Source organism: Eptatretus burgeri, chromosome 5, assembly GCF_056783735.1.
Source record: "Eptatretus burgeri isolate ZD-2024b chromosome 5, Ebu_testis_v1, whole genome shotgun sequence".
NCBI classification, from domain to species: Eukaryota; Metazoa; Chordata; class Myxini; order Myxiniformes; family Myxinidae; genus Eptatretus; species Eptatretus burgeri.
Genome location: NC_140965.1, coordinates 65808080 through 65830279, shown reverse-complemented (window position 1 = coordinate 65830279; position 22200 = coordinate 65808080). Strand labels below are relative to the sequence as shown.

The following is a 22200-nucleotide window of genomic DNA, read 5'->3' as shown; positions in this document are numbered from 1 at the left end:
TACGTGAGTACAACGCTAAAGTACGCTATCATACGTCGTAGTAAGTAGAGTACGTCAAGAAATTTTAAACATGTTCAAAATTTTACGACGTACTCGGCGTATGACACACGTTCCGCATGCGATGGGGATAAGTTTTACACACGTCCACAAAGGCTACTTATAAGCTACTCATAAGTCGAAACACGTCGCGGTAATGTCTTTTTTATGCGAAACTTATGTTTGACGTGCTTTGAACCAATTCTTTACGTAGTCCCAACACACATCAACGTATGTAGACGTATTCCAATGACGTCTTCCGGTCGACAAAAAAAAAAAATTAACGTGTTTCTAGCTTACAACTGCCATATAAAGACGTGTTCCCAGCGGTTTTGGGAATTGGTATATAAAAATGGTGTTCATAAAAGGGGAACCCAACAGTGTTTTCGAGTCCTTTTTGAGTCGATGTCAATGTCAGCAGTATCAGTATTAGTATTAGTATTAGTATTAGTAGTAGTTTGTTCATGTTGGCAGTAGTAGGTGAGTGTGAGGGGGAGGGTGTGGGTTATGATGGATCGTCCTTGCGTTTAACGATTTAACGATTTAAATGATAAACTCAACGATTTAAGTGGCTGCATCTCCACTATTGAAAGTAGACGCTTGCGCTCAACAATTGGATTTTTTTTTACACTCAACGACTTTTAAACGGTACCACTCAGCTATTTTCATTGTTAACAATGAACGATTTAAATTGCTGTCACTCGCCTTTGTTTTTTGACGCTGGGGTTTGGAAATTTTAATCGTTTCTATTGAACGTGTTAAAACGCTCAAACTCCACTATTGAAAGTAGACGCTTGCGCTCAACAATTGGATTTTTTTTACACTCAACGACTTTTAAACGGTACCACTCAACTATTTTCATTGTTTACAATGAACGATTTAAATTGCTGTCACTCACCTTTGTTTTTTGACGCTGGGGTTTGGAAATTTGAAGCGTTTCTTCTGAACGTGTTAAAACGCTCAAACTCGACTATTTTAAATAGACGCTGCCGATGGACAATTGGAATCATAGCCAAGCTAGACATCGAAGTGTGAACATCCTCGTCATGCCGAAGAAAAGTTTGAAGAATGCTGCAAATAAGTGTCGTGGCCGTGGCCGTGGACGCTGACGCAAGGACGATCCACTATACCGATGTCTTTCAGCCTATGAGTAACTTAAAAGTAACGTCTGTCGATGTGTGGCAACCATCGCGTAACGTGCCAACAACACGTTAATCATAGGTTAGAAATAAGTTTCGGGTACGCTAAACATTACCTCGGCGTGTCTCAACTTATGATTAACTTACAAGTAGCATGTGTTGACGTCTGTCAACGATCGCAGACCGTGCATACAACTTGTGGCCAGCGTAGCGGAACGTGTGTGTCATACGCCGGCATACGTCGTGAAATTTCAAGCATGAAAAAATTTGAGGACAACCAAAAAGTACAACGTTTAAAGCCAACGTACAACGACGTATGGCAGTGTTTTTCAGCGTGCTCTCAATGTTTTCAAAACTTACCCATAACGTATTCAACGTGTGCCAGCGTTTTAGAAAAAAAATTCAAAAATCGGCATACGTTGGCTAAAACGTCAAGGTGTGACCGGGCCTTAAGAAGAATTATACGTTCGCTTCTTGGCTTTGCCTTTTCCATATTACCATTTCAGTTAAATCCAAACTTGTTGGTTTATCAACATTAGTGCAAAGCCAATCTTTTCTTGAAACCCCTCCATTCTTCTGCTGTGGAACATATTTGCATTGAAATCAACCATGAAGAAGCCAGGAGGAAACTGTCCATAGAGCTATCTTATGGGAACCATTGCACGGTAAAAGAACACGAGGTAGACCGGTCCTAACCTATATTGATACTCTAGAGCGCGATTCGGGTATTGGCAGGCGGGAGTTGCCAGACTGCATGGAGAGAAGGGATTTTTGCGTTTTCGCTTCAGAATAGTGATGCAGAACAAAAAGATGAGTCAGACAATGCTTTTGTTTGGTGAACAAAAGCTTGTTTTAGGCCAATTTGAGCATTTTTGCGTTTACAAGTTTTTTTTTTCTGTGAAATGCAGCGTTTTGCGAATTTGAAGCTAAAATACTCACCCTTTCAATAAAATCATGCGTTTTAGCTTCAGAATAATGATGCAGAACAAAAAGTTGAGTCAGACAATGCTTTTGTTTTGTGGAAAAAAGCTTGTTTTAGGCCAACTTGAGCATTTTTGCATTTCCAAGTTTTTTTTCTGTGAAATGCAGCATTTTGCGAATTTGAAGTTAAAATACTCACTATTTCAATAAAATCACGCGTTTTAGCTTCAGAATAGTGATGCGGAATAAAAATTTGAGTCAGGCAATGCTTTTGTTTGGTGAAACAAGCTTGTTTTAGGCCAATTTGAGCATTTTTGCCTTTACAAGTTTTTCTGTGAAATGCAGCGTTTTGCGAATTTGAAGTTAAAATACTCACTATTTCAATGAAATCACGCGTTTTCGCATCAGAATCGTGATGCAGTTCAAAAAGTTGAGTCAGACAATGCCTTTGTTTGGTGAAAAAGCTTGTTTTAGGCCAATTTGAGCATTTTTGCGTTTACGAGTTTTTTTCTGTGAAATGCAGCGTTTTGCGAATTTGAAGCTAAAATACTCACTATTTTAATAAAATCACTCGTTTTCGCTTCAGACTGGTGATGCAGAACAAAAATTTGTGTCAGACAATGCTTTTGCTTGGTGAAAAAAGCATGTTTTAGGCCAATTTGAGCATTTTTGCGTTTCCAAGTTTTTTTTCTGTGAAATGCAGCGTTTTGTGAATTTGAAGTTAAAATACTCACTATTTCAATAAAATCACGCGTTTTCGCATCAGAATCGTGATGCAGAACAAAAAGTTGAGTCAGACAATGCCTTTCTTTGGTGAAAAAAAGCTTGTTTTAGGCCAATTTGAGCATTTTTGCGTTTCCAAGTTTTTTTTGTGAAATGCAGCGTTTTGAGAATTTGAAGCTAAAATACTCACTATTTCAATAAAATCACACGTTTTCACTGAAGAGTAGTGATGCAGAACAAAAAGTTGAGTCAGACAATGCTTTTGGTTGGTGGAAAAAAGCTTGTTTTAGGCCAATTTGAGCATTTTTGCGTTTCCAAGTTTTTTTTCTGTGAAATGCAGCGTTTTGTGAATTTGAAGTTAAAATACTCACTATTTCAATAAAATCACGCGTTTTCGCATCAGAATCGTGATGCAGAACAAAAAGTTGAGTCAGACAATGCCTTTCTTTGGTGAAAAAAGCTTGTTTTAGGCCAATTTGAGCATTTTTGCGTTTCCAAGTTTTTTTCTGTGAAATGCAGCGTTTTGCGAATTTGAAGCGAAAATACTCACCCTTTCGATAAAATCATGCGTTTTAGCTTCAGCATAGTGATGCAGAACAAAAAGTTGAGTCAGACAATGCCTTTGTTTGGTGAAAAAAGCTTGTTTTAGGCCAATTTGAGCATTTTTGCGTTTACAAATTTTTTCTGTGAAATGCAGCGTTTTGCGAATTTGAAGCTAAAATACTCACTATTTTAATAAAATCACTCGTTTTCGCTTCAGACTGGTGATGCAGAACAAAAAGTTGTGTCAGACAATGCTTTTGCTTGGTGAAAAAAGCTTGTTTTAGGCCAATTTGAGCATTTTTGCATTTCCAAGTTTTTTTTCTGTGAAATGCAGCGTTTTGCGAATTTGAAGCGAAAATACTCACCCTTTCAATAAAATCACGCGTTTTAGCTTCAGAATAGTGATGCAGAACAAAAAGTTGAATCAGACAATAGTATTGTTTGGTGAACAAAAGCTTGTTTTCGGCCAAGTTGAACATTTTTGCGTTTACAAGGTTTTTTCTGTGAAATGCAGCGTTTTGCGAATTTGAAGCTAAAATAGTCACTATTTCAACAAAACACGTGTTTTCGCTTCAGAATAGTGATGCAGAACAAAAAGTTGAGTCAGACAATGCTTTTGTTTGGTGAAAAAGCTTGTTTTCGGCCAATTTGGCCAATTTCGGGCACTCGGTAGACTATTCAGTGGAGTGCCTACCTCTGCCATGTATTGCCTGATCTATGAGAACATATCGAGCCCAACACCTTTTTGAAACAGCATGCAAAAATATCGTTTTTGGCCCGATTTCTCAAAGGTGAAGAATCACTTAAAAAATCAAATCCAGATCCGGATTTGGATCTTCACCAAAATTGAACCATTTCTTCCTTGCCACACGCCCAATATGTCCACCAAGTTTCGGACGAATTCATCCACAACTTTTTGAGATATCCTGTACATAAACAAACAAACAATCAAGAAGAACACGTCATGCAGAGCATGACACTTGCAAAATCCATAAAACAAATTGGACCTCAAAAATAATTTTAGTTGGATTCAATGACCAAATCTGCAACTCCTCTTCAAATTTCAAGTCAACAGAATGAAAATTGACAATCTTAGAATTTTGGCTGACATTGACCTTTTGGCTGATGTGAACCTTCAAAATAATTGGTGGTTGAATTCAGTGAACTGAAATATATATCCTCTTCAAATTTAAAGTCAATCAGATTAAAATTGAGGATTTTGGAAATACCACCTTAGTTGTTGACCTTTAGCCGATGTTGCCCTTTTGGTCTGCGTTGATCTAAAAAATAATTGGCTGGTTGAATTCAGTGACCTGAAACATAAATCCCCTTCAAATTTTAAGTCAATCAGATGAAAATTCAGGATTTTAGAAATCTCACCTAAATTGTTGACCTTTGGCCGATGTCGACCTTTTGACTTTTTCACCTCAAAAACAATAGGCTTCTTCCTTGTGACAAACTCTCCCATGTGAGCAAGTTTCGTGAATATCGGTTTGAAATTGTGACCTGCAGGCGACAAACAGACACAGACAAACACACAAAATATCAAAATCGACTAACCAATAAACTTGAAAAATCTTCGATTTTGCAAGTAACAAACAAACAGACAGGGAGGGGTGAAAGCAGAATCACCTTCACCTTCGGTTGTGGAGGGAAGCATGAAACCCTTTTGGTGGTGGTCCCACATGGTGTAGTACTATCGTGTAAATGTATATAACTACACTGTAAATACAAAGCTGCACATTTCCATAGTTGTGATGAATAAACTCTGGACAGATCACTGATCGCGACCCCCTCACGAGGTTCTCCTTTGAATGCAGCTCTTAACTGGGGCAGGAAGGTCATGTGGACGATCGAGCTCACTGCACACAATGATCTACTTTCTTCAACCTCAGTTTGGCGATAACCCTCGAAAAGGGGAGGTCATTGTGTGCCATTTAAAACCTTATCCAAATTCATTGTGGTTGGAAGAGATCTTACATTGGACATTTATCCACAGGACCACACCTTCCGAAGAAGTGTTGTGTTGTGTTGTGGTGTGGTCGTTGGAGTATGGCCGTGACGTTTACTCAAATGGTTTTATTACCAATGTCTTTCGATGTGTCAGAATGGCCAAGCGGTCTAAGGCACCAGACTCAAAGCTCTCCAGCTTTCCATGCACTGACATGGTCGGGTGTTGTGGTCTCCACATGGAGGCCTGGGTTCGAATCCCACTTCTGACATTGACTTTTAAAATACTGGTATAACACACACACACACACACACACACACACACACACACACACACACACACACACACACACACACACACACACACACACACACACACACACACACACACACACACACACACACACACACACACACACACACACACACACACACACACACACACACACACACACACACACACACACACACACACACACACACACGGATTTATAGATAGATAATAAATACAAGGCGCAGGGAGGTGAAATTTCCTTTGGCACGCTCATGAGGCTGTACCGTCATAATGAAATGTTCCAGAAGATAAAAGAAAATATGATCACATTTGTACATTGTAGTGTATTAAAATAACGCTTCTGACAACAAAACATCATATCTTACAGTCTCCTTGAATATTTTGAATAAAATAATCACTTTTATATGAGTTTCTCACAATCGCCGTACTTTGGCAGGATATCTCAGGAGAGGCGAACTTTCCGAGTTACCAGCTGTCCTCCTGGTGTCTTGCAGGCAGGATGATTCATCAATGTGTGTGTCGTCCCTCGGATAGACGTTAAACTGGGCGTCCAACCTGCTGGCATATCAGTTGGTGGGCGTTAAAGATCTAGTGTGCTTTGCGAAGAGTAGGCGAGCTATCGCCGGTATCCTGAACAAATTTAAAATCTTGCCCTAACCTACAGGGGGCACAGCGGCACCCCCAAGCAAATCATGCTACTCGCTGCCTCGTGGTGCATACGAAACGACAACAGCACTCGGTAGAGCGCATACCTCTACCAAGCGGAACAGTTTGCGTTTTGCATCGCACTGATGCGTCGGATCTGGATCTGGATCTGGACCTAAATTAAATTTGCTTGTCCTTGTCACACACCCAATCCATCCACCATGTTTCGTCCAAATCCGTCGACAACTTTTTGAGATATCATGCTACGTCTAGTTTTTGGCACAATCTCCCAGTGGTGAAGAATCACTTAAAAAATTATCCTATTTGGATTTGGAGCCTCACCAAAGTTGAATCAATTGTTCTTTGTGCCACACCCAACCTGGCCACCAAGTTCCTTCTGAATCCGTCCGAACTTTTTTGTATTTTTTTTTTAAATGCCTTGTTCACAGACATACAGATAAACAAGGGGTGAAAACATAACCTCTGTCCACCTTCGGTGGCAAAGGTGATAAATGAGAGAGGGTAGGGAGATGAGATGAGATGGTCGAATTGATCGCAACGTGTTGACTGCTTGAGTGGATGAATCCGAAAGCCAGGTATGAAGGTAGTCTTTACGAAAATATCTTTGCGAAAAAAAACACCATGCGAAAATATCGTTTTTGGCCCGATTTCTCAATGGTGAACAATCACTGAAGAAATTATCAGATCTGGATTTGGATTCGGATCTTCACCAAAATTGAATTAATTCTTCATTCTCACACACCAAACATGTCAAGTAAGTTTCGTCCGAATCCATCCACAACTATTTGAAATATCCTGCACACAAACAAACAGACAAACAAACAAGCAGTCATAGACTGCTACTTACGAAATCGTCAGCTTGACCTCTGACCTTGTCTAATAAAAGCTGTCTCTCGAGAAGGTAGCGACGCAAACCAGAAGTTTATACGATGATTCTGTACAAAACCATCAAAAATCGAATGTTTGACCTCACTGTGACCTTGTCCTTTGACTGATTTTGACCAAAATCTAATCAGCACTCGCCATCACCCTCCTGAATCACTTGGTGTAATTTGACATTTTTTGACAATTGGTAGCTTCTTCCGTTCTCGAGTTATCGTGCCTACAAACAAACACACAAACACACAAACAGAGGACGGAAGGCATCAATAAAGATTTTGTAAGTAACAAGAAGACGTCGTGCAGAGCGCGATACTTGCAAAATCCAAAAACCAAATTTTACCTCAAAAATAATTGGTGGTTGAATTCAATAACCAAATGTGTAACTCCTCTTCAAATTTCAAGTCAATCAGATGAAAATTGAGGATTTTAGATATATGGGCCAAATTGGCCTTTTGGCCTATTTTAATCTTTAGCCTGTTCACCTCAAAATTAATAAGTGTTGAATTCAGTGACCTGACATGCGAATTCTCCTCAAATTTCAAGTTAGTCAGCTGAAAATTGAGGATTTTAGAAATACAACCTTACTTGTTGACCTTGGGCCTAAGTCGTCCTTTTGGTCGATGTTGACCTCAAAAATAATTGGCTAGTTGAATTCAGTGAGCTGAAATATAAATACTCTTCAAATTTCAATCCAATCGGATGACAAGTGAGGGTTTTAGAAATCTCACCTTACCCAGCAAGCACACAACGTTGTCAGGATAGAACCGGCAAACGACGTTGCAACGTCAGAATTGGGTCAGTGGGCAGTTGTTTTTGCAACACCCATGACGTCAGATTTCAACGTTGTGACAACGTTGAAATCTGACGTCGTTGCAGCGTCGTGTTCTGGTTGTATCCTGACGTCACAATTGGGTCAGTGGGGAGTTGTATTTGCAACACCCATGACGTCAGATTTCAATGTTGTGACAACGTTGAAATCTGACGTCGTTGCAGCGTCGTGTTCTGGTTGTACCTGACGTCACAATTGGGTCAGTGGGAAGTTGTATTTGCAACACCCATGATGTCAGATTTCAACGTTGTCACAACATTGAAGCATGACGTTATTTTTCAACTTTATCACAACGTTCATAAAATGGAGTTTTTGTTTTTACCCTTTTGTTTGCACGCCAAAGAAACGAACATTGCAGTGCATGACTCCCTTCAGCTTCCAGCTTGATGGAGCCCTCGACCCGTAGGTCTGGGGCCAGCGGAGCACTGCTGTTCCACCGGTGCCATTAGCAAAACATTGAAGTTGTATTGCAACATCATTATACGATGCACAGTAACACATAATGACCACAACTTGAAAACAACTGTAATTCATAATCACTTATTATCACGTATCACGCAGAGCATGATTGCGGCAAAAATATACAAGCAGTATTAACAATAATATCTATATTCGTACCAAAAAAAGCACACTCAAATACAAACGTACAATAAATAAAAGTAGATACCATTGCAATTGAGAAACATATACTAAAAATGGGGAATAAAAAGAAATACCACATGGGTAAAAGTCATAAATACCTTTTTGACAAATTCACTTTGTGCAAAGCACAGTTAACAATTCAAATTCAGAAATTTCTGCTCAAGAGAGGAACTGTGGAGCTTCTCTCTCAAATATAATTGACTGCACAAAGGCACCTTTAAGTACAACATCATCATCATCATCATCATGCAGTGTTCGTAAAATTCAAGCCTGGTGTTGGCTTAGTGGTTAGGGTGGTGGCTTGGGATCCTAGGGTCCTGAGTTCAAGCCCCATTGGCTGCTGAATTAAAATACACCAGGAGGTTGACTCAGCCTGTCATCCTTCCGAGGTCGGCAAATGAGTACCAGTGTACTGGTGAGACAGAGACAGAGACAGAGACAGAGAGAGAAACTGCTGATAATTCTATGCTTGCGTACATTATGGGCATTAGGAACATAAAAGGTATTGACTGATAACTTGCATTTATATAAAATGTAATTAAAAGTTTTAGCTACTGATGACATACCATTGTTACAAGATATGTCATTGTTACATGACATACATTACCATTGTTACAAGATTCATAATTAAGCAACCTCAGGTAAGAATTATGAGAAGACGAAGAACCACATATAAATTTTGCTATACAACATAATAGTTGACATTCAATCAGTAGAAATTCAGCAATGACTGGTAAAAGAGTACAATATGGGTCCGACTTTCTTATAGAATTTCTCCATGATATATTTATAATTTAGAAATATTTTTAATTGTTATGTCCCACAGCAGGCATCAATAGAATGAGGTGCAAAAAGATTTAAACAGATGATACTTGACATGATATGAACAGTGCATAAAATTATATAAAACTGAATTACAATCAGGCAAATCAATGAGACCAAATATATATATATATACATATATATATATATATATATATATATATATATATATATATATATATATATTTATATGTGTGTGTATTCATACAAATAAAAAATATAAATCTAACATCATTAAGTATGAAAACATAATTTTGAATGCATCTCACATAAATAATTCCAAAGCACAAAAAAATTAATTTGTTGGGTGTTTTCAATCTTAATTTCACAAGAAAATAAAATAACTTCATTCTGTATAAAAGTCCATGTAAATATTTTCACAATGTAAACTTAGGCTGGGTTTCCAACATACAACATTACAATTAACTCTGCTGCAAATTCTTAATAATCAAGGACGTGGACAGCTGGCACAGCGTGTTGCTGTTACTCGTTATTATTACACTAGTACGTGCCCGTACGTGCGTGGCCGTACGAGCGTGGCCGTATGTGCAAAAAAAAAAATAACAACATTCAAACAAGCAGTCGTAGACTGGTACTTACGAAATCATCAACTTGACCTCTGACCTTGTCTAATAAAAGCTGTCTCCAGAGAAGGTAGCGACGCAAACAAGAAGTTTCTACGATGATTCTGAACCAAACCATCAAAAAATCGAATGTTTGACCTCACTGTGACCTTGACCTTTGACCGATTTTGACCAAAATCTAATCAGCACTAGCCATCACCCTCCTGAATCACGTGGTGTAATTTGACATTGGTAGCTTCTTCTGTTCTCGAGTTATCGTGCCTACAAACAAACACACAAACACACACACACAAACAAACAAACACACAGAGGACGGAAATCATCAATATACTTACGAAATCTTTAGATTTCGTAAGTAACAACCACACAGGCCGTTCCTTTGCTCTCGGAAACGACGACTGGATTGGGCCATTGTGTTTATATATTAATGCACATAAGCAATCGAGCAATTATGAGAATACAGTAAGTCATCACTATTCGGAAGTCCGTACGTTGTAACCCGTAATGGGGAACGCGGCTGAGAATCTCTTCCCCATTGGCCACGCCTGCGCAGTTGGTTTGGTAAATAAATGGCTATAACTTGGGAGGCACTTGTCTGATAAATATCAAACCTTGAAAAGGCACACACTCAGGTCCCCAGCAATGTAGCTGGCAAGTTTCAATTAGATCGGATCATTGGTTGTCGAGAAACAGTGGTCACAGACACACACACACATTGCTGGAATTATAGATAGATGAGGACTTGTTCCTGCCCGCACCTCCACGTCGATCAGGGCCATCTATCTATAATTCCAGCGATCAGTGTGTGTGTGTGTGTGTGTGTGTGTGTGTGTGTGTGTGTGTGTGTGTGTGTGTGTGTGTGTGTGTGTGTGTGTCTGTGACCGCTGTTTCTCGACAACCACTGGTCCGATATAATTGAAACTTGCCAGGTATATTGCTGGGGACCTGAGGATGTGCCTTTTCAAGGTTTGATATTAATTGGACAAGTGGTTCCCAAGTTATGGCCATTTATTTACCAAACCAATGACAAGACATGTTATTGCGTGGGCGTGGCCGATGAGTAAGGGAAGCTCAGCCGCGTTCCCCATTACGGGTTACAACGTACGGGCTTCCGGAGAGTGATGACTTCGTGTGTTCTAATAATTTCTCGATTTCTTATGCGCATTTATAGATAAACACAATGCCCCAAGTTATGATCGTTTTCATATTAGACGTTTTCATATCTTGTAACAAGTTTTAAGTTCCACTGCCCTTAAAAAGCCTCAATTAAGATTATTCTTTATAATATAAACTTATTTTCATGTCTTTTGATAACCATTTTACCAAAGGAAAACAATTGTGCACCGAAAAACTTGAACAATTCCCCTAGTGACAAACTACCACAATGAAGACTTCATTGTTGCAAGCGGAAGTTTGTCGGCGGCCAAAGGGTTAATATCTTTTATGACAAAACTTCACATTTTTCGGCGAACAATAACTGACAATTGTTTTCCTTTTGCCTTTGGTTCGGCCTAACTCGTTAAAAGAGGACATAAAAAATATATATATATTATAAAAAAATAATATTAATTGAGCCTTTTTTAAGGGCAGTGGAACTTTTAATTTGTTACATTGCGGAACAATGCGGTAATTCGTCGGACCCAAACGGCCGAAGCATTATCCACACCAGAAAAATATTTTTAAAAGGGTCTGAACCAATTAAACTTGTTCAAAGTAATTTTTACAGAGTTCCCTTTTTGCCACAGATCGGTGTTTTTTTCACCAGGCCCGTGGAAAAATTAATTCATTATTTACTGTCGATTTCTCCACACAATCAGGGCCATATCAGGGGAGGGCCACATCAGGGGAGGGCCGTATCAGGGGAGGGCCGTATCAGGGGAGGGCCATATCAGGGGAGGGCCATATCCGGGACAGTGAAACGTGATAAACGAATGATGAAATCGGGTGCCAGAGGATTCGATCGTCAGATACACGTTCCGGAGTCCAAGGCTCGAACCACGATCAAGTGTCCCGAAGGGCCTGGGAGAGTTTCCATTGAATGTAACGATGTAGATTCCAGCACAACAGTAACAGGAACACATCATGGATTCTGTGATCTTTAAAACGTCCAGAAACAAAAGCTAAGACACATAAAATCGATTTATAATATTATTGCGAATTCGCGCCCGCCGGCGTGCGGACGGCCACGTAACTCGGATCACGGCACGTCACCCACCGGACGGACAATTCAGTCGTGACCCTCTCGGAACAACGCCGGGAGCTAGTCACGGGTGGGGGTTTAACCCCACCACGACCGATAGGGTCACTCGCCAAATTCGATCTACCTCAGTATCTGTGCGGATGGTCGACCGGGCGATCGTACCACGCCACAGGCCGACTCCGGACACGAACCGCTTACGCGGTCCGTTCCGTGCTACAGTGAAAACCGAGCGGTGTTATCGTCGGCCTCGACTGTTCCGATTAATTACCGGGTGTCTTAAGCCCACTACGAACCCTTTACGTGAAGCAGGATGGAGGGTCAATAAAGAAAAGACGAAGCGAAACGGGAAAACAGTTCACACAAAGCACATTTATTTCCCGGCACACGGAAAGTACACATATACAGCCAAACAGTCAAAATGCACATATGGCAACAAAAACAAAAGCAACAACGACGCAGAGTTACTAATGACTACGCGCACACACGGCAACACTTATACAGTTCTACTTTACAGACGGCGCCAACACACATTTACTCAAAAGCAAAGGAAAGAAGCCACCCTCATAGACAAGGGGGGCAGACGGGCCTGTAGGCCAATATGCACGCGTGACCTGAAGGAGCGGCCAGGCCCACGAGACCAGGGGGGTCCTACCCGCGTCCTCGTGACGCGTTGGCGGACGAGCCGCAGATGTGGCTGCGTGGCTGTGCCCCGACTCCGTGCTCCTTGGCGGGTTTTGTTGGCACGATGTTTGGAGTGGGGTGAGAACGGGGCCCCCTTGTTGCACTATCTCAGCGTGGGGGAAAGGGGGAATTGTTGATGACCTGGGGGAGGGAGAATGGCTGGCTGGCTTGGATCCCGCAACGAGCGATCTCACACCGCGGCCTCGTCGCCGACCGCCGTCCTTCTCGCCTCGGACCCGAGCTCCTTTGCCTCTTCCCGCAACTCTTCTCAGCCGACTCCAGAACCCAACTCTTCCTGCCTCACCGATGACTTTGCCACCCCACTCGACTCTCTGCCACACCGATCACTTCGCCACCCGACTCCACCCTTCCTGCCACACCGATGACTCGACTCACTCTCCCACGATTCGCCTTGCGCTCGCCGTTTTATAGGCCGGCAGGAGAAAACAATGTGCAAATATCCGTATCAGGATGACCTCGGGGGCGGAGCCACGCTCGCCCATTGGTCGGAGGAAAGGGGGCGTAAATCTCCCCTGATCCTAAAATCTGCATATATCGATCTCACACAGACGCGCCTGGAGGCGGGGCCAAGCCGCTCCGCGCTTGCTAATTGGACGGAGGGGAAGTGGGCGTGTAGCGTTCTTGATCCGAATTCTCCCTCGGAAAGGCCGCTATTTGCGCTCGCGGCTCGGTGCGTTCGGCACCAATCGCCGAACGTGCCCGAAACAGCCCGACGCTGTGTTCACAGGTGGTGCGGGAATGGCCATAGAAGGAGAGAGGTGAAGGTGGTGGAGGGTTTTCGGTGGTGGTTTGATGGTTATGGTGCCGTTTGGGAATGGCGGTGATGTGATGATGTGGGATTGAGTTGTGAAGGTAAAGGTCGTGGCTGTTGGCGTTGTTGTTGTTGGTGTTGTTGTCCGAGGGTTGGAGTTGGTGAAGATGGCTGGCGTGGTGGTTGTTGTGTGATGACGGTTGAGACGTGGTTGGTTCAAAATAAAGATAGAACAGAAAACCGGCTATCTCAAAGCGTCGCAGCCCGGATGAATCACATAAATTCCCTCCATACAACGGGTTTGGGGCTAACTACACATGTACTTAGAGATATCTCACCTCCGGGCCCTGAATGGTGGTTTGCGAATTTCCACAGCCGTAACACTATTATACTTACCAAAAATGATCACAGCAGAAGATAATTTCAACTAAAAAAGTTAAAGTCTTCTGCAGGTTAAAACGGATTGTCTGCCACACTCAGAAACAGCTGAAAGTTCACAAGTTCAACCAAACCTTGCAAGTGGCGGCTCGTGATGCGGAAATAGGAATTAGCCAATCAGATCTCTCCTCGAGTGAAAGGCAAACACAATCACCCGGCATGAGATGGAAAAGCGGTCACCATGGCAACACACGAGGCAGAAAAAACAGTTTTAGATCATCGAGCTGCGCGCTGCGGCTGTACCCCGTCGTGATCTGGTTGTACAGCCAAGCGGCCGATTCCCGACGTCGTGAATCTTTCATACTGACGTCGTGTGTCTGCTGGGATGTGGACGATCGAGCTCACTGCACACAATGGTCCACCTTCTTCAACCTCAGTTTGGCGATAACCCTCGAAAAGGGGAGGTCATTGTGTGCCATTTACTACCTTACCCAAATTCATTGTGGTTGGAAGAGATCTTACATTGGACATTTATCCACAGGACCACACCCTCCGAAGAAGTCTTATGAGGTGATATCATGATGAGAATATGGCCGTGACATTTACTCAAAAGGTTTAATAACAAATCCTTCACCAGGTGTCAGAATGGCCGAGCGGTCTAAGGCGCCAGACTCAAGGCTTCCCAGCTTTCCATGCGCTGACATGGTCGGGTGTTCTGGTCTCCACATGGAGGCGTGGGTTCGAATCCCACTTCTGACATTGACTTTTAAAATACTGTTATAAAATTTATTTTTCAGTTCCTCCACTATTTTTTTTTACCAAGATGGACATGAATGAGAGAACCAGTGGTGGATATAGTTGCAGGTTTCAAAATGGGCGGAGTTGGAACAGAAACAGAAGCAAGACGACCTTTTCACACGGATCGTCTCCCGGGAATGGTGTTTGTCCATCAGACGCATCTGATTGGTTTGAACTTGTTGCCGTGATGCTCAGGTCCTTTGAAGTAATGGACATCGAGAGGGGTCCTCGAGGGATATTGTCGAGGATGGAGGCCGCTCTTGATTAAATCTCGGTGTGATTGAGTTGTATTATCTGTGACGTGGAAATGTCGGATCGTTTTTCGTGTAATAATAATAATAATGTAAAGTGGGAATGTGTCGTTTTTTTGTCGTTGTTGGGGAAAAGGGGGGATCACCAGCGATCGGGTGATGTCACTGGGTGTTTGGGATTTGATCTCAAATCCGTCGGTTTCTTTGTGTTAATGCTTCGCCTTTGTGCGCTTTGTTCATCCATGGCGCTATCGTTCGCAGTAGTATCTTCGTTTTAATTTGTTTTTATTTTTGCTGCTCAAAACCAGGCCGAAACTTCTTTCCGTTATTTGACCATGAATACTAGGTAAAGTTATTTATTCTTCTTCTTTGAAGTACAGAGAGGTTTAAATATAATTTCGCAGCAGCCTTCACGTCCGACGTCCCGAAAACACCAATAACCCACAATACGAAACGAACGAAGACGGGAAAGTTTAACACATTTTACGTTGTACGAAGGGAAAGGATAAAAGTTGAAAGCTTCCTCACGTGAAGAAAAGTCGCAGTGCATGACGTCATCATGGCGCGGGTTCGGGCTCACAGGATGTGGCAGGTGGCCGTGGCCTTCGGCTTGTTTGCTCTTGCTCACGCTGCCTTCTCGGCAGCGCAGTGTAAGTACGACTACCCGGCGGGGTTCCGGGTTTAGCGTGTTTGGTTTACGCCTGATTGTGGCGCTCGCTGTTTCGGTCCAGTTGTTGAGATCGTGCTGTTCTGTGAATGTTGTATGTTTCAGATCGAGCATACACGCGGCTTACAGAGCAGGAGACTGAAGATTTACCTCTGGATGTAAGTTAACGGATAATATGGAATAGGCAAAGCCGAGAAGCGAACGTAGAATTCTTCTTCCATTCGCTTCTTAAATATATCAAATTAAACTGTTTTTGCTATGAAAAAATAAATATTACCTTAACAACAACAACTACACCACCTAGAACAGGATCACATCTAAAAAAAAATTAATATTACCTCAACATTACCTTCACAACAACTCCACTGCCGAGAACAGGATCCCATCTAAAAATATAAATATTACTTTCACAACAACTACACCGCCAAGAACAGGATCTCATCTGAAAAAAAAAATCCTCAACATTACCTTCACAACAACTACACCACCAAGAACAGGATCACATCTAAAAAAAATTAATATTACATCAACATTACCTTCACAACAACTCTACTGCCGAGAACAGGATCCCATCTAAAAATATAAATATTACTTTCACAACAACTACACCGCCAAGAACAAGATCTCATCTGAAAAAAAAAATCCTCAACATTACCTTCACAACAACTACACCACCAAGAACAGGATCTCATCTGAAAAAAAAAAAAGTCCTCAACATTACCTTCACAACGACAACTCCACCTCCTCGAACAGCATCTCATCGAAAAAATTAATATTATTACCTCAACATTACCTTCACAACTGCAGCACCAAGAACAGGATCTCATCTAAAAAAAATTAATATTACCTCAACATTACCTTCACAACAACAACTACACCGCCTAGAACAGGATCTCATCTGAAAAAATTAATATTACCTCAACATTACCTTCACAACAACTACACCACCAAGAACAGGATCTCATCTGAAAAAATTAATATTACCTCAACATTACCTTCACAACAACTACACCACCAAGAACAGGATCTCATCTAAAAAAATTAATATTACCTCAACATTACCTTCACAACAACTACACCACCAAGAACAGGATCTCATCTGAAAAAAATTAATATTACCTCAACATTACCTTCACAACAACTACACCGCCGAGAACAGGATCTCATCTGAAAAAAAAATCCTCAACCTTACCTTCACAAGTACACCGCCCAGAACATGATCTCATCTAAAAAAATAAATATTACCTCAACATTACCTTCACAACAACTACACCGCTGAGAACAGGATTGTACTGTACTGGGAGATGTAAAGGATGAAGAGAAACGCAAGGCGATCTTGCTCGCCTCGCTATCAACGGAGCACTACCGCCTGCTGAGTGATTTGGTGGCTCCAAATAGACCCAGTGATGATATGCTATCCTTTCAGGACATCGTGACGAAAATGAAGACCCACTTGGCGCCGGAGAAGTCGTTACATCTCGCGCGGTTCCAGTTCGATCATCTCGCTAAGGGTGGCGAGGAGCGCGTTGCGGACTTCGTGGCACGAGTGAAGCATTCGGCTGTGCCTTGCAAATTCATGGCAGAGGAGCGTCCGACAAGGCTCAGAGATCGTTTTATTTCTGGTCTGCGAGACGCAAAGATGGTAGCGGCTATCCTGCGATTAACCGACATCACATTCGACTTGGCGGTCGTGACTGCTTCGTCTGTCGAACAGACGCTCACGGATGTCCGTGCCATTGCTGGCCAGGACGCAATGAGTAGCTCCAGCTGGAGTATGGCAGCTAATCCCGAAGTCAATGCGGTAACCGCACAAGTGCCGCGAGTCACGCAGCCCGGAGTCCGAGCGGTGGCTCAAGTGCCGCAGGTCGCTTGTGGTGTAGGTGTGCACGGCGTGCACACCTCATATCCCTCGCCGAACCCCACGGCCACTCCTCCACCATCACGCCCATCATGCATCATCATCATGCCCCTCCCCGTGGGCATGGCTACACCACAAGGATCTCATCTGAAAAAAAAAAATCCTCAACATTACCTTCACAACGACAACTACACCGCCCAGAACAGGATCTCATCTAAAAAAATTAATATTACCTCAACATTACCTTCACAACGACAACTACACCACCTAGAACAGGATCTCATCTAAAAAAATTAATATTACCTCAACATTACCTTCACAACGACAACTACACCGCCTAGAACAGGATCTCATCTGAAAAAAAAATCCTCAACATTACCTTCACAACGACAACTACACCACCTAGAACAGGATCTCATCTAAAAAAATTAATATTACCTCAACATTACCTTCACAACGACAACTACACCACCAAGAACAGGATCTCATCTAAAAAAATTAATATTACCTCAACATTACCTTCACAACAACTACACCACCAAGAACAGGATCTCATCTGAAAAAAATTAATATTACCTCAACATTACCTTCACAACAACGACACCGCCGAGAACAGGATCTCATCTGAAAAAAAAAATCCTCAACCTTACCTTCACAAGTACACCGCCCAGAACATGATCTCATCTAAAAAAATAAATATTACCTCAACATTACCTTCACAACAACTACACCGCTGAGAACAGGATCTCATCTGAAAAAAAAAAATCCTCAACATTACCTTCACAACAACAACTACACCGCTGAGAACAGGATCTCATCTGAAAAAAAAAAAAATCCTCAACCTTACCTTCACAACGACAACTACACCGCCCAGAACAGGATCTCATCTAAAAAAATTAATATTACCTCAACATTACCTTCACAACGACAACTACACCGCCGAGAACAGGATCTCATCTAAAAAAATGAATACTAGATTGAACGTAGAATTCTTCTTACATTCGCATTTGACTTTACCTATAACTTGTTCACAACTGTATTAGCAATTTCCGGTTACTTCGGCCTGGATTCGGGATCAGCGATCAAATAACGTAAATCACGATTAAAAATTATTTTTTGATGATGTGGGAAATATCTAATCTTTATTAAAATCAGTGGAGGAAATATACACCATGTCTGATATTATTTGGGTCTTTCATGTCTCCGACAATGCCTTTATCTCCCGGGACGCATCATTCCCCCATGACAAAAACCGGAAGCAAAAGGGTCATAGGCAACGACATGGATTCAAAATTGCCATGGTATTGTGTTGTTGTTGTTTCCTATTCTCTCATGTGTACGCGTTAAGTAATATTCACAAGATAGAAATAAAACCCAATCGTGTTTATGCACCGCACATCTTTTAAAAACAACCGGAAGCAAAAGGGTCATAGCCAACGACATGGATTCAAAATCGTCAGGGGTATTGTGTTGTTGTTTACTATTCTCTCATGTGCACGCGTTAAGTATGAAGCTCACTGCGTTCGCTATAACGACTTGGAACGATGAAAACATGGACAAAGAAATGAAAAGTTGAAATGGATTCTTGAAACCGACCCTGAGGAATAAATCCCAAATGTAATCGGTGGCATTTGGGATCTTCTGGGATGATAATAGGGTGAGGAACACCACCTCAGGTGAAGGAAATGCGAACCAAACCACTATAATTTTCTGGGATGATAATAGGGTGAGGAACACCACCGAAGGTGAAGGAGATGTGAACCAAACCACTATAATCTTCTGGGATGATAATAGGGTGAGGAACATCACCTCAGGTGAAGGAAATGCGAACCAAACCACTATAATCTTCTGGGATGATAATCGAGTGAGGAACACCACCGAAGGTGAAGGAGATGTGAACCAAAAAGATGAACCAACAACAATATATATATATAGCATAATATCTCAGAAGGTTGTGGATGGATTATGACAAAACTTGGTGGAAGAGTTGTTTTGGTGACAAGAACAAGCCAATTCGAGATTTTGGTTCAGGTCCAGATCCAGCCAATTAGTGGGATACAAAACGTAAGTGGCACTACAGACAGATGCAACAAGGGCATGAATGAACAGATGAGAAAAAGCTACTTTGCAACCTACTAGTTAAATTATATATGGGGAGAATTAATGAGGGTAGAAAAGATCATGGGTAGATGCAAAGATTGAGAATGACACATGGTGGTGCACTTGCACTGTCACGTTGAAGTTATGGAATGAATAGTGGGTTAGAACAGACTTGTCATTAAGAGTTCAAATTGTTGCTTTTGAAGTTTTATTTTCTTTTTAATGCTTCCATGTTCACAGGTGGTGTTACAGGCACTGTTTGGCCTGTTTGTGACACTCTGTGGTGTTGTCAACATTGCTGGTGATTTCAAAGATCTGGATGCAACAGCTGAGCTTCGTTTTAAGTGGGTATTCAACGATAGCAATAACCCAACTCGAGAGTTCATAGAACACCTTACCCCATACAGTCCATACAGTCATGAGAAATATGGACGTGGACGTGGTCTACGAGCGGCAAATTTGATTGGTAGTGATGACGTAAGATGCCATACTATTTTGTCCAAATACTGCTAAACAGAAGGGGTTTGAAGCTGCCAAAAAGGCGATTTGTGTTCTCGTGTTCACGGCCGGTGATGCAGTGTCTTTTACACTACCTAATTTAACATGTTGCATTAGTTCTTCACAGATATATCAAGTCTTTGAGGGCAAGTCTCAAATCCAGTCTCCATAGTATTACTTCAACTTCTCAAGTCCCACATTTACTTTATAAACCATGGAGTACAAGCTATCAAGGAATTAAGACACATGGCTTCATTTATTGCAATGTGTGTGCTGAAAAGATGTTTAACTTAAGTTATTTGACAACTTCATCCAATGGACTTTTTTTTTTGCTTTGTTCCCAGCAAAAACAAATTTTTATGTTCAATCCAAATGCAATCACTCTGGGAAGGTTTGCCGCCAACATGAATTAATTAAAAAATCAAACAAGTGCAGCCTATAAGCCATCCTCATGATCGGCCGTCAGAGCATGCATGTAATGTAAGGAAGGAATGGGGAAGGAGATTTTATTAATTTACTCGTACATTTATTATGTTCTGTACTTTAAAATGAAACGTACAACTTATTAACTTCAATCGTATTTTTAGATACCGTACTTTTTTTATGTCATCCTTTTCAAAAGATAAGTTATGATATAATTTATAATTATTGACACGTTACCGATCTGGGGGCAAGTTTCCCTGATTGGGCACAAATGTTCATGCTTTAAATGAAGTTGTGCTTCCCACAATCATGTCACTTGGACATGGTGTGCTCCGAGTTATCTGGAGTGTGGACACTCACTTTAAAATTGGTGGAGAATGGTCGCGATTCGGTGACTGCAAGCTCTGGTGTGCTGCACACGTGCAAAACACCGTACACGTCGTGATTCACCGAACCGTGCACGCACACTTGAAATCATTTACCATTAATCTTAAACCCCATTTTAATTCGATGTTTATTCAAAGATTATTTTCCAAACATTGTCAACAAGTCATTATAAACTCGTCACATGCGATTCGTAAGCAAGTCACAAGTCCCAAGTGTCGTCAATTTTGTCAAGTCAGAGTCAAATCGCAAAATTTTGCGACTCGAGTCTGAGTCGCCAACTCTTCGTGCCTGTTGTTTTTGTCCTTTATGATATCCTTAAAAATAATTAAGTTTCCTGTTTGGAATGATTTTTCAATTTTGACTGCAAACAGAATTTTTTTTGTTTTAAATCTCTCCATTCTGCGTATGTGCGATTGGGACAAACTCACAGCCAAAGTACTAAAACTCCAGGTTCGCTTTTGAGTAATGTTGAAAAAACATAAAATTCAATTGAAAGGAAGTGGTTTGTCGATCATAAACTGACATTCGTAGACAGACAGACAAATTGCTTCACCCCACGTGCTTGGGGTAATGAGGCAATTCTGTTTAAGTGCTGTAGACATCTCAAAGGAAATGTCCTCTTGGATTTTGCCTCCACTGTGATCTGCTTCAAAATATCCTTGAAAGGCAGTTTTGACCAGAACAGTAATAAATTCATTTAATTTATTCTGCAGGACTTTTGAGAACATGAGTAACAGACCGTCTTTCTACTCCTTTAACCACCGTGGGAAAGTGCTCTATGCTCAACCACAAGAACCCTTGGCACACGGTGCCACTAATATTCTGCCAATTACGAAGCTTCGACGTCGCCAGTGACGGTGTTGCTGTCACATCAGAGGTACCTGAAGTTCTTCATGATGGAAGACTTGAGAAGGAAGCTGGTGTTACTGCATAATTAGAAAAGTCAACTTCATTCTCACCTCAACCACGTAAATGATCCCTGTTGTAAATCATTCCCAAACGTGTTGTGAATCTGCCTTCCCGTCCCACGTATCTGCCGAGAATATATTTAACAGTGTATTGTTTTTCCTTTTTGTTTGTTTTGTAAGGTGAATCAAAATAAAACATTTAAAGTAATCCATCATTTTATTTCAACATAGAAATTTTATTTTACAA

The 22200-nt window shown here is 41.5% G+C and overlaps 1 protein-coding gene, 1 long non-coding RNA gene and 2 other non-coding genes across 4 annotated transcripts; 3 read left to right on the top strand and 1 right to left on the bottom strand.

Annotated features, from left to right (window-relative positions):
• Nucleotides 1-1253: 1253 nt before the first annotated feature.
• On the bottom strand, nt 1254-15775 carry LOC147026588 (uncharacterized). Its single transcript, XR_015058408.1, has 3 exons — nt 15641-15775; nt 4743-4868; nt 1254-4288 (listed from the first exon to the last, which is right to left on the bottom strand). It is a non-coding gene; the product is annotated as an uncharacterized LOC147026588 (long non-coding RNA).
• TRNAL-CAA (transfer RNA leucine (anticodon CAA)) lies at nt 5465-5584 on the top strand. Its single transcript has 2 exons — nt 5465-5502; nt 5539-5584. It is a non-coding gene; the product is annotated as a tRNA-Leu (tRNA).
• On the top strand, nt 14703-14822 carry TRNAL-CAA (transfer RNA leucine (anticodon CAA)). Its single transcript has 2 exons — nt 14703-14740; nt 14777-14822. It is a non-coding gene; the product is annotated as a tRNA-Leu (tRNA).
• Nucleotides 15502-22168, top strand: MMGT1 (membrane magnesium transporter 1). The gene is made up of 4 exons (XM_085882165.1): nt 15502-15762; nt 15885-15937; nt 19978-20081; nt 21759-22168. The coding sequence occupies exons 1-4, from the start codon at nt 15672-15674 to the stop codon at nt 21898-21900; spliced, it is 390 nt and encodes a 129-aa protein (XP_085738291.1). The 5' UTR covers nt 15502-15671; the 3' UTR covers nt 21901-22168.
• The last annotated feature ends 32 nt before the right edge of the window (nt 22169-22200 follow it).

Bases quoted from the DNA above. Each gene is read 5' to 3' on its own strand.
- MMGT1 (XM_085882165.1), top strand. From the start codon at position 15,672: ATGGCGCGGGTTCGGGCTCACAGGATGTGGCAGGTGGCCGTGGCCTTC. The intron at 15,938-19,977 runs GTAAGTTAACGG...CCATGTTCACAG, and splicing joins CTGAAGATTTACCTCTGGAT to GTGGTGTTACAGGCACTGTT. The intron at 20,082-21,758 runs GTGGGTATTCAA...TTTATTCTGCAG, and splicing joins ACAGCTGAGCTTCGTTTTAA to GACTTTTGAGAACATGAGTA.